General features: G+C 34.9%; 3 protein-coding genes across 4 annotated transcripts; all 3 read left to right on the forward strand.

The window, feature by feature from the left end:
- The first annotated feature begins 1,957 nt into the window (after window positions 1–1,957).
- On the forward strand, window positions 1,958–5,624 carry LOC21404899 (acyl-coenzyme A thioesterase 13). Its single transcript, XM_024170993.1, has 3 exons — window positions 1,958–2,203; window positions 2,413–2,553; window positions 5,326–5,624. Exons 1-3 carry the CDS (start codon window positions 2,012–2,014, stop codon window positions 5,467–5,469), a joined length of 477 nt encoding a protein of 158 aa, XP_024026761.1. The 5' UTR covers window positions 1,958–2,011; the 3' UTR covers window positions 5,470–5,624.
- Window positions 5,625–9,163: 3,539 nt separating this feature from the next.
- Window positions 9,164–10,523, forward strand: LOC21404901 (acyl-coenzyme A thioesterase 13). Its single transcript, XM_010106387.2, has 3 exons — window positions 9,164–9,534; window positions 9,708–9,848; window positions 10,240–10,523. The coding sequence occupies exons 1-3, from the start codon at window positions 9,358–9,360 to the stop codon at window positions 10,381–10,383; spliced, it is 462 nt and encodes a 153-aa protein (XP_010104689.1). The 5' UTR covers window positions 9,164–9,357; the 3' UTR covers window positions 10,384–10,523.
- A 994-nt stretch (window positions 10,524–11,517) lies between these two features.
- LOC21404902 (probable anion transporter 4, chloroplastic) lies at window positions 11,518–15,614 on the forward strand. 2 transcript variants are annotated; one of them, XM_024170982.1, is made up of 9 exons: window positions 11,518–11,988; window positions 12,494–12,720; window positions 12,840–13,206; window positions 13,401–13,445; window positions 13,536–13,682; window positions 14,300–14,437; window positions 14,524–14,557; window positions 14,761–14,940; window positions 15,242–15,614. In XM_024170982.1, the coding sequence occupies exons 1-9, from the start codon at window positions 11,536–11,538 to the stop codon at window positions 15,247–15,249; spliced, it is 1,599 nt and encodes a 532-aa protein (XP_024026750.1). In that variant the 5' UTR covers window positions 11,518–11,535; the 3' UTR covers window positions 15,250–15,614. The 2 variants fall into 2 exon arrangements, with proteins under 2 accessions (XP_024026750.1, XP_024026751.1); XM_024170983.1 differs by having other exon boundaries at window positions 11,932–11,988; window positions 12,531–12,720.
- Window positions 15,615–16,474: the final 860 nt, after the last annotated feature.

Here is a 16,474-nt window from a genome sequence, read left to right on the forward strand (position 1 = left end):
GGGCGGGGCGTGACAGTGGAGGAGAGGCAAGCACAAGTGTTAGTGCAAGTGTTGCAAGTTTTAAGAAGAAATGCAAGCGCACCTTAACAGTTTAGGAGCACTTCAACACATTCGAGTAAGTCGACAATAATGGTAACATTAAATACATAGCTCAATGCAAATATTGTGGTGATAAATTACAAGGTAACACTATTCACAGTACAACACACTTGAGAAGTCACTCTGAAAAGTGTTTTCAAAAGCAAGGAGGCGGACCCGATCTCCGTCAAACACAATTATCAGTTGACTGCCAAATCGGCGGTCTAACCAAGAATGGATCGACGAATTTAATAGATTAACTTTTAATTTTGAATACGATCCTTCAGCTTCAAATTAAATTCTATTATTGTAATTTGTAAATATTTATTTACTTTGTACAATGTTATTGTAATCTTGTATAGACTTTATAAGTTCGTCAAATTTGTAATTCGTCCCAGAATGATTGCACTCTTTTTTTCTTACTAAGTTTTTATCCCAATTGGGTTTTTTTTGAAAGGTTTTTAACAATGCAATCATGAATTACAAATTTAAAAATTAATAAATAAATAAATTTTTATATAGTTCGTGTTCATTTCAAATTTCAAATTGCAATCTCCCTTATAATTTTTATCTAATTTTTACAATAAATAACTTAAAAATCATTTATATACATACCATAGGTAATTAATAAACAAAGTTATATAATATATATATATATATAATAGTATAGAAATATATAAAAAAAATATTAAAAAAAAATTTCGGGCACCTATGGCAGGCTCGAGTAGCCAAAACCTGCCTGAAGCCTGTCCATGGTCTTCCTCAGGTCGAGTCGGGCAGCCCGAAAATTCAAGCTCGGTCATCGGGTAAAAATTTAAAATTTTCGGTGGTCATGGACGGCCCGTCCAAAGTTTCAGCACTAATTTCAATGGATGTTATTTGTATTTTAGTGTGTTATGAATTTTGAGTTATTTCTAATATGTAAAAAACTAAATAAAAGTATATAATTTTTGTGTCAATTTCGTGTCACGGGTCATTTTCCTGTCAACTCGTAAAGTGATCGTGTCGTGTTCGTGTTGCGGTTTTTAAAAAATTTCACAAGTCATGTTCGGATTAACTACAAATTTAGAAAGAAACGATCAAAACACGATATGTGACACGAATTATCACCCATACCCACAGGAGACATGTCGCTCACAATACTTATTTTTAGTACTGAATATTGCATAGATTTAAAAAAGAAAATGGTGTTAAAGATATTACTATTATGTTAGCTGAAATTTATTTTTTAAAAGATGATGCAAAAAAAAAACAAATAACAGATATATAACTGCATTAAAAAAATTAGTAAGGTATATGCGTAAGCCGCGGCGGCGGTCTTGAACCATCACTTTTTTCAAATCAAAGTTTATTAAATTTGTATGTTTTTTATTGTGATATTGTAATGAATCTAAGGTTCAGATTCCCTCAAAATAATCTGAGGTTCAGATTTACAGAATTTCAAAATAATTATTGATCTGTTTTTTTTTTTAATATCCTAAAACAAATGCTCTCTCTCTCTCTCTTTTCTTTTTTCTCAAACCCATTTTTCTTTGCAAATCTAGAATAATAAACGACAGTAATACTGTAAGGAGGATGATCATAATAATAACAACAGTAATAAACAATGTTTTTTGGGGAAAAAAATAATAATATCAAATTATCAATATTCAATAATAATTAGAAAGCTCTTTTGCTTAATTTCTTTTCTTTCTCTCTCTTAAAAAAAAACACTCTTTTCAGCACTGACAAGAACAGAGCCCAATTTAGGCCCATCGTCATTTAAGATCTAGTCCAACACACGTGGATCCAACATTGGAAGCCCATAATTTCTGAATCGTGGGTTACAAAGGTATAACCCGGTCCTTATCACAACGACAAGCGAACAGAAGCAAAGAAGCGAAGCAAAAGACAAGCTGGTCAAAGCAGCCAGCCAGGGGCAACCGGAGAAGAAATGGAGAAGGCCAAGCAGTTTCTGGAACTGACCGAAGAGGAATCAGAAATCATCTCGCGACTCGCGATTCCGACCCATCGACCCGGTTCTGGCTCGTGCTTCTACGAGGATTTTGCGCTCAAAGGCATCCGAGTCGACCGAGTCGAAGCCGGACTCGTCGTTTGCACTTTCAAGGTCCCTCCTCGCCTCACCGTACGTCTCTCAGCCTCCACCACTTTTATTACGAAATACTTTTAAGTAGAAAAATCAAAGTATCATCGAAATTTACAAGCTTTATGATTTATCAACGTAAAGTTCTGTTTCTCTGTTTTTTTTTTTTTTTACTTTTTTGGGCCTTATTATGCCGGGACTTTTTTGAAAGAAAAATTAAAAGTGGGGTTGCTTTTGGACTTTTGTGGCAGGATAGGGATGGGAAATTAGCAACAGGAGCAATTGCTAATCTGGTTGATGAAGTTGGTTCTGTATTAGTCCACGTTGAGAGTCCTTCCATGAATGTATCAGTGGACATGTCTATCTCTTTTTTATCCACCGCCGAGGTTGATGTAAGTGTCATCAAACACCCATTTAAATATCTGTCGCACTTTTGTACTTTTTGATGCAAGTATGAAACATAATAAATATGTAGCATTTTGTAAAGGAATTGGTTTATCTTGAGTGGAAAAAATAATAATAAAATAAAGGGATTTTTAGCCAACTTTGAGTCGGCGAATTTTGAATTGAGCTTTGGCACATGATGTGGATCATATAAAAATTGCTCGGTGTACCACAACTAATAAGAGGTAGTGGTCTAGTTGTAGAAGGCGATTTTGGAAGACTTATTTTTTTCTTAATGTGTGGTAACGTTTTTAGCATTATTTAATATTGAAACTGATATTGTAATTGTGTAAGCGTTGCCTAATAAGTTAAAGACAGTCATAACTTTTAAAGGAAAGAAAAAAAAAAGATGAGAGAGAAAGAAGAAATCAACACTAAATTTAGCACTGATATTTGAGGGAATAATTAGTTGTTTACAACTGGCTCATACGATTTTTTTAGGAGAGCTCAGTTATAAATAGAGCTCTTCTGTTTCTCAGCATTCCATTCTCACCCTTCAGAGAGAATGCCCACAGTGTGAGAAAAATTTAATTTCTCCAAGTTTTTTTCTTTTGTGAGGTGTTTCTTCTATTTACATGAGAGATTAGTTCTTATTATTCTCTCTGTGTAATTTAGAGATAAGGTTGTAATTTCTATTTTTCATAGAGAAATTCTTCTACACGTGTCTCGTAGTTTTTATCTTGTCTCTTTTGAGCTATTCCACGTAAAATACGTTGTCCATATTATCTTCATTTTTACTCATTTCTTATTTTAGCGTTAGATTTGCCAACAAGTGGTATCAAAGCAATCTAGGTAAAGTTATTGTTCACGACAGAGCTATTGTTCAATATACGATACTATTCACGTATATTGTACTGTTCACGATGCAAATAAGTATGACGTAAGTAGGTTATGTCTAGGAGGTTGGAACTTAAGTGGTCCACCTGAGACCCTCCACACCTTTCTTAGACACTTGCTTAGTGAGGTGGTTATGTCTAGGAGGTTGTCTGAATCTATCATTTGTTGATAGAACCGGTGTATTCATTTACAATTTTTCTTGAGAATTACCTAGTCAGTACAATTACTGTACGGGTACTGTTCACAGCTATAATGAAACGGTGGGAGTTAAGCAAATCATGAAATGGTTAGAAAATTCGAAATAGAGAAGTTCAAAGGAATCAATTTCACATTGTGGAAAATGAAGATGCATGCAATTTTACAGAAGGATGATTGTATGGTGGCTATCGGAGAAAGACCACAAGAAATCACGGACGATGGCAAGTGAAACGAAATGGATGGTAATGCTATTGTAAATTTGCACTTGGTATTAGCAGACGGTGTCGCAAAGAAGAAAATAGTGAAAGAAAGTTGGGATACTCTGACGAAGTTGGTACGAGTCCAAGTCACTTCACATTAAGATATTCTTAAAGAGAAAACTTTATACTTTTCGGATGGCAGAATCCACACTAGTATTCGAATGGCAGAATCCACACTGGTAACCGACCATATCAACAACTTGCATACTATATTCGCGCAGTAGGGTCAAAAGATAGAGGAAAATGAACATGCAGAGATTCTTCTTCGAAGTCTACCTGATTCGTATGATCAATTCATTATCAACATAGCCAATAGTAATATTGTAGAAAGCCTACGCTTCGAAGATGTTGTAGGCGCAGTCCTCGATGAAGAAAGTCAATGCAAGAACAAGGAAGACATGTTGGTAAGTTCACATCAAGCAGAAGCTTTGACGATGATGAGAGGGAGATCAACGAAACGTGGCCCTAATGGGGAGTCAAAGTCATGATAGATCAAAATTCAGGAGTAAGAAGACGAACATAAGATGTCACAACTGTGGCAAGAATGGGCACTTCAAGAGTGAGTGTAAGGTTAAGAAGAGGGAAGACGAGAATTCTCAAGGGAATGTCGCAAGTACCTTAGATGATGATGGCGTCTTATACAGAGGAATTGTAAGGTTAAGAAGAGTGGAGAGAAGAATTCTCAAGGGAATGTAGCAAGTACCTCAAATGATGGTGACGTCTTATACAACGAGGTAACTACAATTGCAGAAGGCAGATAGAAGCTCACTGATGCATGAATACTGGATTCGGGAGCATTATAGCATATGACCGTTAGGAGAGAATAGTTCCATCAATATGAGCCAATCTCAGAAGGATCAGTATACATGGGAAATGATCATGCCTTGGAGATCACCGGTATCGTCACTATCAAACTGAAGATGTACGATGGTATTGTTCGTACTATACAAAAGGTACGATACGTGAAGGGCCTCAAGAAAAATCTATTGTTTTTAGGACAATTAGATTATGCTGGTTGCAAAACTCGCATTGAGAATGAGATCATGAAAATTGTTAATGATTCCCCTAAAAATTGTTAATGATTCCCATGAAAATTTAATCCAAGTACTAGTTTTGTATCTCATCTCACCCTTCAGAGAGAATTATCATATTGTGAGAGAAATTTAGTTTTTTCAGTTTTTCTTCTTTTGTGAGGTGTTTCTCCTATTTATATGAGAGAGTGGTTCTTATTGTTCTCTCCGTATAATTTAGAGAGAATGTCGTAATCACTATTTTTCATAGTGAAATCCTTCAACACTTGTCCTGTGATTTTTACGTCATCTCTTTTGGAAGTTTTTCACGTAAAATACTTTATGTCTATATTATCTTTATTTTTACTCTTATCTTATTTTACCACTAGATTTGCCAACAGATTGTAATTGGCAGGATGAGCTGGAGATTACATCGAGGCTATTAGGACGAAAAGAGGGATATTCAGGAACTACTGTGCTGATGAAGAACAAAGCAACTGGAGAGATTATAGCCGAAGGTCGACATTCACTGTTTGGGAAACATGTCAGCAAACTCTAATTTCACTGCAATTCAAATGTATCAAATATAGAAATAAAAAGTGGAAGTAGTAATAATAATAATAACTTAATAACCAAGGACTCTTTACTCTAGGTTTCACTTTGTATTTTTTTTTTACTTAGATTTTAATGAATATGAAATATACAATATAGACTCTAGCCTAATCTTTTAACACGTGGTTAAATATAAATTTGATTACAAACTCTGTTATAGACTCTAGTTTAATCTTTTGACATGTGACATCTTTATTTTATGAACCAAACTAAGTTAATAATAAGTCATTCTTTTTACACTTATTTCCAAGGATGTCATTACTCTTTTTTCCCACTTAAACTAGTCATTCTTATTTACAAGGTGCAAAAAGCTTGCTCTTTTGCTCTGTTCACGTGTGTTTGTCGGCGCGCGTGTGATTCATTCGCTCATCTGGGTCGTTTGTCCTTTTTTATCCGATGGCCAAAAAAATTGGTTTTATTTATTAATTATTGTATTTACTTATTAATGTTTTGCTTATTTGTAGTCCGATTTTATTTGTTTTGCACTAAATTTTCAATGCAAATTAGGTAAAAGTTTTATAAATAATTCGAGTAAAAAATTTGAACAAGGATGCACTAAAATAAAATAAAATAAAATTACACAGTTAAATAAAAAAAACAAATTAAACAAAACAAATAAAACTAATTTAAGACATAACGAAATAACTTAAAAACTGTTTTTCTATCTTTTCTGCGGATCTTTTTCCCGTTTTTGTTTCTATTTCTTTTGTGCCGTTTTTTAATTGTTTTTCCTTTCTCAGTGTTACTTAAATAAAAATCTTTATATAATTTTAATAAAAAATAAAATTAAACAAAAATATATTAAAATAAAATAAAATAACAACCAAATTAAACAAAATAAAATAAAGTTAATTTAAAATACAACAAAAAAAACTAAATTTTTTCTCTTTCTTAATTTTCTCTATCTTTTGTTTTGAATCTTTTCTCCTTTTTATCTTCGTTTCTTTTATACATATCTCGTTTTTTCTTCTTCATCTTTTTAAAAAAAAAAATCCATTCCTATAACCATCGTTTTAAATGAATCACGGGCGCACTACAAATTAGTAATAATAATAAAGGGTAGTCCTTAAAAAAAAGACCCATAAGAATATCAAGAATAATTTCTTAGGAAAACAATAATATTTGAAAATTATCAATGATGATAAGAAAGCTCTTTTTCTATTTAAAAAAAAAACACGAACACACCATAAAAAAGCTAAAAATACCATTAAATATGTTTAAAAAAATATAATTTATATCACTCTATTTAAAAATTATCAATTGTCATTCAATTAATTAAGAGATAACAAAATGCCATAATAACACTTAATTATTTAGAATAACCTAAATAATAGACCTAAACAAAACCATGACAGACCGTGTATTTTTTTCCATGAGAAAATTAGACAAATACCCATCAAAATGCAGAGGTTTTAGAGTTTTATCATTTACACTTAATTAATGCTTTTTAGTCAAAGAACTATATTAGGAGAAACGGTATTAATCAATAGTAAATGGTAAAAATCTTAGAACAATACATTTAGAGGGTGAGTTCACCAATTCTCTCTTTCTCCACATGCTTTAGCACTAACAAACACAACCTAAAATAGGCCAATTTTCATTCAACATTTAGGTTCCATTTGGTGTATGGGTTCAAATTGTAGTTGAAATCAAGGTTCTTGATTATGACTTTTGAAATTGAATTTTTTTTTGTAAGAGAAAAACACTACAGTAGAACCCAAACTATGGGTTTGCACTATAGCAGAACCCATATACCAAATATCACCTTAGTCCAGGGTTAATTAGGCGAACACTGTTTTCATCAATTTTCAATACTAAATAATATTTACACAAAAGGTCTTATTACACTGACACCTCGTGTTTTATCAAAGTAACAAAGATACCCCTTGATCAAAACTAATGACATCAACCCCCTCTTTCGGCGCCACTTTCGTGTAAGTCGACGTCGCGCCCCTCCCCCATCACCTCAAGATCCAACGTGCAAGTTGAGGTCACCCCCTCCCCTCCGCCCGTGGCATGGTAGTTGATGTTGCACTCCTCCCGCATTGCCTCTAGTCTGACGTGCAAGTTGACATCTCTCCCCTCCCATGCCGCCTCAAGATCTGCAGCTTTGACCCCTACGCACTCTCGTCGTCAGAACTCGGCCCCTGTGTGCTCACCCCCGTCGGACTTCGCTCCCTCACGCGTCATTAGTCGATCCCCTCACCTCCCGGCGCGATGAGCACCGTCTGAATTCTCCTTCACTGTATGTTGTGGTCGATGGTGAGGCCATGGCAATTTTGAGCAACAAAGTTTTTTTTTCTTCAACAATAGAAAAGTTATTTTTATTTTTTCGCTTAATTTTTGAGAAAATTAGTTTGATTTGTGTGGTTTGTGTATTAACATTAACTATTAGTTAGATTGGTTTTTGGTGAAATTAGGTTTGGTTTTGAAAATTAATTTGTCTACTATTGGAAGGTGATATTTGTAAAATGCATTTATAATTTATGTAATTAGCTTGACATTTAGTTTATGAAATTAATTTGATTGATATTTGCTGTAATCAATCTTTTTAATGAATGAAATAAGTTTAATTTTGTGATTACTATTAAGAAGGGGTTTTGAGAATCATTTGTTAGCTCAAGATGTTGTAAGAATCATTGGTATTTCTAAATTGAAATTTATGGTCATAATAAGTTAGAAAAAATCATGATTACAAAAAATTTAATAAAAATCATTGTTAGTTAAAAAAAAAAAACTGTCAGAAGGCTTATTACCATTAAAATAGGTTGTAAAAGAATGTTAATTTACAAACAAACAAAAAAACCTATGCTCAAAAGGTATATTTTTGGTGTCAAATACGGGGAAAAACGTTATTTTTAGCATTATATATAATTTAGAAATATTTTCTGATATAAGGACATTTTTGGTATTTTAAATAAATTTAACGGTTAATTAACGATCAACTAACATAAGGGGTATCTGTGTGATTTCATTAAAAAGTCATGGGTGTTGATGTAATTAAATTCGGGCAGAAAAATGTCTTTATTATTTTAGTAAAATACAATAGGTGCCGGTGTAAATTACCCTACACAAAATTGTGGTTAATAAGGGTAGAAATGTCATGTTAGAGTTTATATGTAATTATCACCCAAGTATCAGAGATTATTGAGGATTCATTTGGATTGGTTTAAGAAAAAAGTTATTTTTAGCTTATTTAGTTTAAAAGCCGTTTTTAAATATGTTTAGATCGACAATTTTAGAGTGTTTTTTATTTTTTAAATACTTTTTGAACGAGTCATCTCCTTGACGTTTATAAAAAGTTTTTTTATTTATATTTTTAACTTTTTATTTGTGAATAATAAATTAAATATCTCATATATATTTTTTTATTATATTTCTTTTTATAACAATAAGTGTTTTTGACTTTTTTATCCAAACATATTCAAAAATTATTCTTAGATTTAAAAGCTTTTTTTCGAGCACTATCTAAACAGTAATTGGGCCCTTAATATCAAAATATGTAATGAATTTTCAACGTTTAAAATACCAAAACTAACCTCATAAGTTTCAGTCCTATTGGGGGCTATTTTTGTAATTTTGACTATTGAAAGTAAAAAGGATTTATTTCAGTGAGGAAGAAAATAAACGGTGCTTTCAGATTCAACAGGAAAAAAAGTGGTGTAGGAGCCTAATTCTCTCTGTAATCCAATATACATAATAGATCCTAAATTTTAAGCCCAGATCTCCGGAATCATGAGTTCCTTTTCGCAACTCGCTTGAGCATACAGAAACACATAAGGAAAGCAAAGACAAAGCTGGTCAATCAAAAGACTCAGGAAGGCAATCGGAGAAAATGGATAAGGCCAAGAAATTTCTGGAACTGACCGAAGAGGAATCAGAAACCGTTCCGAGCGGCCCATTCGTTCCAGGTTCGTGCTTCTACCTGGATTTTTCCTTCAAAGGCATCCGAGTCGACCGAGTCGAACCAGGACTCGTCGTTTGCATTTTCAAGGTCCCTCCTCGCCTCACTGTGAGTCCTCTTATCCTCCACCATTTTGATTACATAAATACATTTGTTTGAATATCAAATTATCATCGAAATTCGCAAGCTTTATGATTTATCAACGTAAAGTTTGTTTGTTTGTTTGTTTTTGTTTTTTTTTTGTTTTTTGACCTTGGTTGATTTTGGACTTCTTGTGGCAGGATAGGGATGGGAAATTAGCAAAAGGAGCAATTGCTAATATGGTTGATGAGGTGGGTGCTCTATTAATCCACGATGAGAGTCTCCCTATGAGTGTATCAGTGGACATGTCTATCTCATATTTATCCACCGCCCAGGTTGATGTAAGTGTCATCAAACTCTCAATTAATTATCTCTTACGCTTTTGTTGTTTTTGATCAATTTGTAGCATTTTGTAGTGTTGCCATCATTTGTGCTTTTACCAAGCCTCTGGATAAATTTTGATCTGTGCAAAAATGGCCGTCTTTTTGAGCTATTCTTAGTAAATGGCCGGAGTTTAGCGAATTTTGAGTGGTGCTTGGCGCATGACATGGATCATATTTCTGGACACTAGATGGAATTTCTAAGAAAAATGCTTGGGGCACAAAACTCTGATTTCACTGCATCACTATAGGCCTAACTCAATTTCGTGTGGTGTTGAACACAATTGGTGCCTTTTTAGGATTGTTCGACCTGACAATATTGGAGACTGATATTGAGAATTGGAATTGGCAGGATGAGCTGGAGATTACATCGAGGCTATTAGGACAAAAAGGAGGATATTCTGGAACTGCAGTGTTGATTAAGAACAAAGCAACTGGAGAGATTATAGCTGAAGGTCGACATTCACTGTTTCTAAAATATAACAGCAAACTCTGATTTCACTGCATTAGTGTATCAAATATAGAAAAAAAAAAAATTTGTTGTTAATCCAGAACTTTTTATGTATTTTGACTCTAGGTTCCACCTTGTATTTGTTACTTGATTTCGACAAATATTCATCGTATTTAAGCTTTTCAATTTATGTGTCATTACTGTCTGAGAATTGTCTAAAATCTTGAAGAGCTTCAAGCTAAGTATCACAAAAGTAATTCCCTTTTCTAGCAATGCTTGCACGAGAAACTTTTTAGGGCCACAGAACAGATGTTGTAAGCTGGGTTTGAAGGATATTAGCTAAATCTCGACCTGATTTCTATTTTTTTCTGTTTGACAGAGAAAAATAAATCAATTGACTATTTGTTTTAGGTGAGACTTGAGAGGTATTCCCCGTAATATGCTCTGCTTTTTGTGGAAATGAAAACAAACAAAAATACATAATGCAATAATTTAGGTGTTGGGATTACCTTTAGCCTACCTCAGAGAAGGCCAAAAGAACAGTGAGAAAACAAATATTTTTTAGGTTTTATGCCTTTAGCTTTTTGTTTTTAAACTGGGAGAATCAAACTCGCTCGGAATAAATCACAACAAAGTTGCAAACTTTATTTGTGTTTCTAGTCTGCTTTTTATTTGTGTTTAATTGTTGTTAATTGAGAAAAACGAATGTCTTTAAACGGCGGCGTCGTGTTGTACTCCACGACAAGATTTTTCATATAAATACGAGAGTTGATATTAATTAAAAATAAAGATTTAATTTATTTCACCAATTTAAATTTAAAATTTAAAATTTATTATATTAAAAAATTTTAAAAAATTATCACATTTAATTTTTTTATTATAATAAAAAATTATAACGTAAAATTATTTTTTAATTTTAATTAAAAATTGAAATAAGTGACGGATTTTAAATCCTAATTGTGGCATAAAACTGGATGTGGACCCCTCCATTTTTCAAATGAACAACCAATGCTGAGTTACCATTTTTAACCCTCAAAGTTCGAGAAAACTACACCCCCACCCGACACATTTGACAAGAGAGAGGAAGGGCATTTTCGGTAAACCGCACAGTAATATTCCGGCGCGACTAATCGACCTCATCATCACTCTGTGTCTGACTCTTTCTCCGCCACTGTGTGTTCTTCTTCTCTCTCAGTCATGGCCTCTTCTGCAATCTCTCTCCCCCACCGACCGTTCCAAACCCGCAAATTCCCCAGCCCCCTACCGGCACCGTCGCCGGCGGGACCTCACCCTCAAGCCTCCCCGCGTTTCGCCGCTTCTCTGAAGCAGAACCGTTTCGCTGGCGTTTCGCTCTCGAGTTCGAGTTCGAGGTCTCCGCCGGGAATTCGACTTCTCCGTGGCTCCGGCGAGCTCCGAGCGCCTCCGACCAGGGTATCCTCGAACGGCGCTCGTTTCGGCTCGTTGCCGGAGGAGAGCGACTCCCAAGCGCCGAGCTTCGTGGAGTTCATAACTTCGGAGAGGGTCAAGGTGGCGGCGATGCTAGCCTTGGCTCTCGCGCTCTGCAACGCTGACCGCGTCGTCATGTCGGTGGCGATCGTTCCGTTGTCGCTCTCCCACGGTTGGAGCAAATCGTTCGCTGGTATCGTTCAGGTTGGTTGGCTTGGCTAATCTGTCTCGTTTGAATTTCGCTATATATTTCTGAGATTATTCTGTTTGTAATTTTGTATAAATGAGTAATATTGATTTGAAGTTTGAACTTATTTGAGCAAAATGTGTAATTTGATCAAGTTGCTGTTTTAAGGTCTAAAGGTCTAATCTTTCAGCCGCGGATTTTCTGCAAGTCAAAATGACATTTTTGATTAATGTGTTTTTGGGGGGACAAAAATTAGATAAGATAAAAACTTGGTAGCAACTAGCAAATGATTCTTTTGTGGAGTGAACTTATTTGAGCAAAAATGAGTAATTTGATCAAGTCGCTGTTTAAAGGTCTGAAGGTCCAATCTTTCAGCCGTGCATTTTCTGTAAGTCAAAATGATATTTTGATTAATATATTTTTGGGGCAAAAATTAAATAAAATAAAAACTTAGTAGCAACTAGCAAATGATTTTGTGGAGTGAACATACTCAAACTCATTAATTTAAGGAACTCATGACAGTCATCTTTCCTTTGGGGCTACATGGTATCTCCGATAGCTGGAGGAACTCTTGTGGACTATTATGGTGGGAAGGTAGTCATGGCTTGGGGAGTGGCCTTGTGGTCTTTAGCTACTTTCCTCACACCTTGGGCTGCTGAAACTTCCGTGTGGGCTCTCCTAGCTATGAGAGCTCTTCTTGGCATTGCGGAAGGAGTGGCTCTTCCTTGCATGAACAACATGGTAGCAAGGTACCCGATGATCCACAAACTTATTGATTTATAATAGCTCACACAAATGAATAAAATACTTGAATGAGACAGAAGAATCTGAAGTTTTTTGAAGCTGAATCTTTGAACTTTTCTTTTAGGTGGTTCCCTCCAACAGAAAGAGCAAGGGCTGTTGGGATTGCAATGGCTGGATTTCAGCTTGGAAGTGCAATTGGCCTCACGCTTTCTCCAATCCTCATGTCGCAGAGTGGTATATTTGGACCCTTTGTCATTTTCGGTTTATCTGGGTTTCTTTGGGTGTTGGTATGGGTGTCTGCAACATCAAGTACGCCTGACCGAAACAATCAGATATCAAAGTACGAATTGGATTACATATCAAATAATGGGCAGAAATCATTTGTGGGTGACAATAAACCCAAAACTGCCAAAGTCATACCTCCGTTTAGGCGCTTGCTTTCTAAACTGCCAACATGGTCCCTGATTGTAGCAAATGCCATGCATAGCTGGGTAACGCATATACATCCAGAACTAGCTTTTTTCTAAGCAACATGATTTTTAACATGCTCACTATTTCTGAAAGGATGATAATTGTTTATCAAACTTGGCAAAATGCTGACGTAGTTTGTGTTTGCATTAGTGGACATATTATACCTTTATTTCAAGTTATATGTGGAACTTACTATTCTTCTAAAACATTGCAGGGTTTCTTCATTATTCTTTCCTGGATGCCCGTTTACTTTAACTTCGTGAGCCTAATTCTTTCTTTGTAATTGGTGGCATTTATTTGTAGCATTAACCTATATCTTGAAATTCAAATGAATTGCGTCGTATTTTAGGTGTATCATGTTGACCTCAGACATGCAGCTTGGTTTAGTGCTGTTCCATGGAGTGTGATGGCAATCATGGGATATCTTGGTGGTTTGTGTTCAGACATGTTAATACGAAGTGGTACAACTATCACTTTAACTCGCAAAATCATGCAGGTATGAAGTACTAGCATATACTTTCATGTCTAGAGCAAGGATCATTGTTTATTCATGAGATACTTTTTTCTTTGCTTTTTAAGAAAACAATAATTGGCTTTTAGTTTTTACCTTTATACACATTATTTGCTTTAATAAGAAATAAATAAACAAGAAACATAAAGATATCCACTTGTAGTATAAATTCACCATATTAATGAAAGGGAAATAGCTTTTGAATAAAGTCCATTTAGGAACGTTGCTTTATATGCTCATCTCATGATTTAGAATCTTAGTTGTGATGCTAAAAGAGAACGTTTATATACCTATTTTGACCATAGAAAACTAAGTTTTCTGCTTTTGCTTTAGGGAAAAAAACTTGGGGATTAAGGAACTGCACTTATCTTTCTTATTCATTAATAGATTAAACATTCCTCCTTTTTATTCTTCTTTTATGATGTGCAAGATATGACAGGAAATGACATGCAATTTGACAAAATTAGTTGTCAATGCTGTATTCCCTTTTTTCCCCTCCTCCTGTGGCATTATTTTTGAAGTGTTACATCTTTACAGTATGATAATTGTATCAACACCATAGAAATATATATGGTAAAAATCAATCTGTGCCTTCTCTACAGTCGGTTGGTTTTATTGGACCTGCCATCGCTCTTGTTGGTTTAACTACAGCGAGAAGTCCGTTGATTGCATCTGCTTGGCTTACGATAGCTGTTGGGTTGAAATCCTTCAGTCATTCTGGCTTTCTTGTGAATCTCCAGGTTCAACTGAATAATCTTAAATTGAATTGTTAGTCAGAATTGACTTTCTCTCTCTTAACTTTGTGCTATTTCTTTCTTTTTTCCAGGAGATCGCTCCACAATACACTGGTGTTCTGCATGGTAGTATAATATAAATTGTTTGTTTACGTATCTTTGAGATGCTGTAATTTAATCACTTTACTGTATAACCTGGCGATAGCAGTGGAACAACATAGACTTCTATTTATTGTTTCGATTTAGCAAGTACTATAGGATAACAATTTGCGAAGAAGAAGAATGTGAAAACTTTTAACCATGTACTGAGAACCTTTTTCTTTTTTTAGGACTGTCAAATACTGCTGGATCATTTGCCGCAATCCTGGGAACAGTTGGAGCTGGTTTCTTTGTTGAATTAGTGGGCTCTTTCCAAGGATTTTTGTTGCTCACGTCACTCTTGTATTTTCTTGCCGCCCTTTTCTATGTCCGCTTTTCTACCGGGGAGAGGGTAAACTTTGATGAACCTGGTAAATAGCGCATCTTGTTCTGCATATCCTTTGATCTTTGCTTACCTTTTCTGTGGAGTATGAACTTGCCACTCGCTGTTGCTGAATATTGTTGAGAAGCGATAGACGGTATTGTCATCCTGTGGCATTGTCTTGTAAACGTCAAATTCTTAGCTTTAGTTCCATGAAACCTTGGCACGTTATGATTTCAGAGTCTGCATGCTTACTTTCTTCACTTTTCTTATTTAACCGCTTGTGTCTATTAAGTTGTATCCGCGCTGTTATATCCCTGACTGATGTATACAAATTATTTTCTTGACAGTGTCATAAAAGAGAGCACAAGACTACTGGCACGTACCATCCAACTGTAACCATGCATGTGTAATAATATTAGCGGACGAACAATACGCAACATCGGAAGAAGAAATTCCGTCCATAGTATGGACCCATGCCCCAAATCCTCTGTATGTGCTCTAATGTACAGTGAACTTTCAACTGCCCCTCACGCCGCATGCATCATTAATTTGCATTAGGTGTAGTTGGGGATTTTGACTACCAAATCTTGTAAGATTCTTGTTAATAAGTTACAAAGAGGTGTACATTGGATTCCTTGTTCAAATCTTTTTGTTTGCTTGGATCGTTTCCATATGCTTATGTAGTTTTAGAACTATACGAATGCTAGATATGAGCAAATTTTGGCCTGTCGCTAGAAGAATTAGCTTTAACTTTTGTAATATGCAATTTGTCTTCTGCTAAACAGGAGAGTCAAAAAACCAATGGAGTCCATTTGCCTTTTTGGTGCTAGAAGTGTACGAGGGCTCCATGCGGAGGCCAAAAGAAGGCCCCCATTCCCTCCATGCAATCAATAGATTCTAAAAACATCTCTCCAATATTAGAAGGGGGCGAGAAGATAAAAGAAGACTCTTTAAGTCAAATTTCAATAGTGAAAATGATAGCGTTGCAAGAGTTTTCGGCAATGTTATAGGGTGCCTCAACTTTATTGCAAATGGACTAACTCTGTAGGTTTTATTACTTAACAATGATGCAAATTAGTTAGTCAGTTTTATGTGTTGTCCTTGCACAGTTTACTCGTTCTTTCCTTCTGATAAACTTTTTTTTCTTTTTAAAAAAAAAAAAAAAAAAAAGAATCTGAACTGTTTTGAACCGTCAGTATATTTATACGCCAGTATTTGTATACTTTATGTGATTTTAACAACATCAATATTCAGGAACAGAATACTTAACGTAGAAAGCTCCTTTGCTCAGTCTACTCTGTTTCACGGCTTGAATATTTTCTCTTGCAGTCAAAACAGTCAATGTCCTAATTTCAACATCCTTCGTCACCATGACCAGGGCCATGAATTCCGGGCTCAATTTTTTTGGGCTTGGGCTGCTCAATACGAACGCCCCAGTTGAAAACGGATTATGTATATAATGATACAAATCTATTCATTCCCCACGGATTCGAGTTTAATTATAATAAAATAATTATAAAAAATAATCACACTTAAAGTTTTTATTACAATAAAAAATTTTAACATAAAATCACATTTTA

This window comes from Morus notabilis, unplaced genomic scaffold (genome assembly GCF_000414095.1).
Source record: "Morus notabilis unplaced genomic scaffold, ASM41409v2 Scaffold101, whole genome shotgun sequence".
NCBI classification, from domain to species: Eukaryota; Viridiplantae; Streptophyta; class Magnoliopsida; order Rosales; family Moraceae; genus Morus; species Morus notabilis.

Bases quoted from the DNA above. Each gene is read 5' to 3' on its own strand.
- LOC21404899 (XM_024170993.1), top strand. From the start codon at position 2,012: ATGGAGAAGGCCAAGCAGTTTCTGGAACTGACCGAAGAGGAATCAGAA. The intron at 2,204-2,412 runs GTACGTCTCTCA...CTTTTGTGGCAG, and splicing joins AGGTCCCTCCTCGCCTCACC to GATAGGGATGGGAAATTAGC. The intron at 2,554-5,325 runs GTAAGTGTCATC...TGTAATTGGCAG, and splicing joins TATCCACCGCCGAGGTTGAT to GATGAGCTGGAGATTACATC.
- LOC21404901 (XM_010106387.2), top strand. From the start codon at position 9,358: ATGGATAAGGCCAAGAAATTTCTGGAACTGACCGAAGAGGAATCAGAA. The intron at 9,535-9,707 runs GTGAGTCCTCTT...TTCTTGTGGCAG, and splicing joins AGGTCCCTCCTCGCCTCACT to GATAGGGATGGGAAATTAGC. The intron at 9,849-10,239 runs GTAAGTGTCATC...TGGAATTGGCAG, and splicing joins TATCCACCGCCCAGGTTGAT to GATGAGCTGGAGATTACATC.
- LOC21404902 (XM_024170982.1), top strand. From the start codon at position 11,536: ATGGCCTCTTCTGCAATCTCTCTCCCCCACCGACCGTTCCAAACCCGC. The intron at 12,721-12,839 runs GTACCCGATGAT...CTTTTCTTTTAG, and splicing joins ATGAACAACATGGTAGCAAG to GTGGTTCCCTCCAACAGAAA. The intron at 13,683-14,299 runs GTATGAAGTACT...CCTTCTCTACAG, and splicing joins TAACTCGCAAAATCATGCAG to TCGGTTGGTTTTATTGGACC.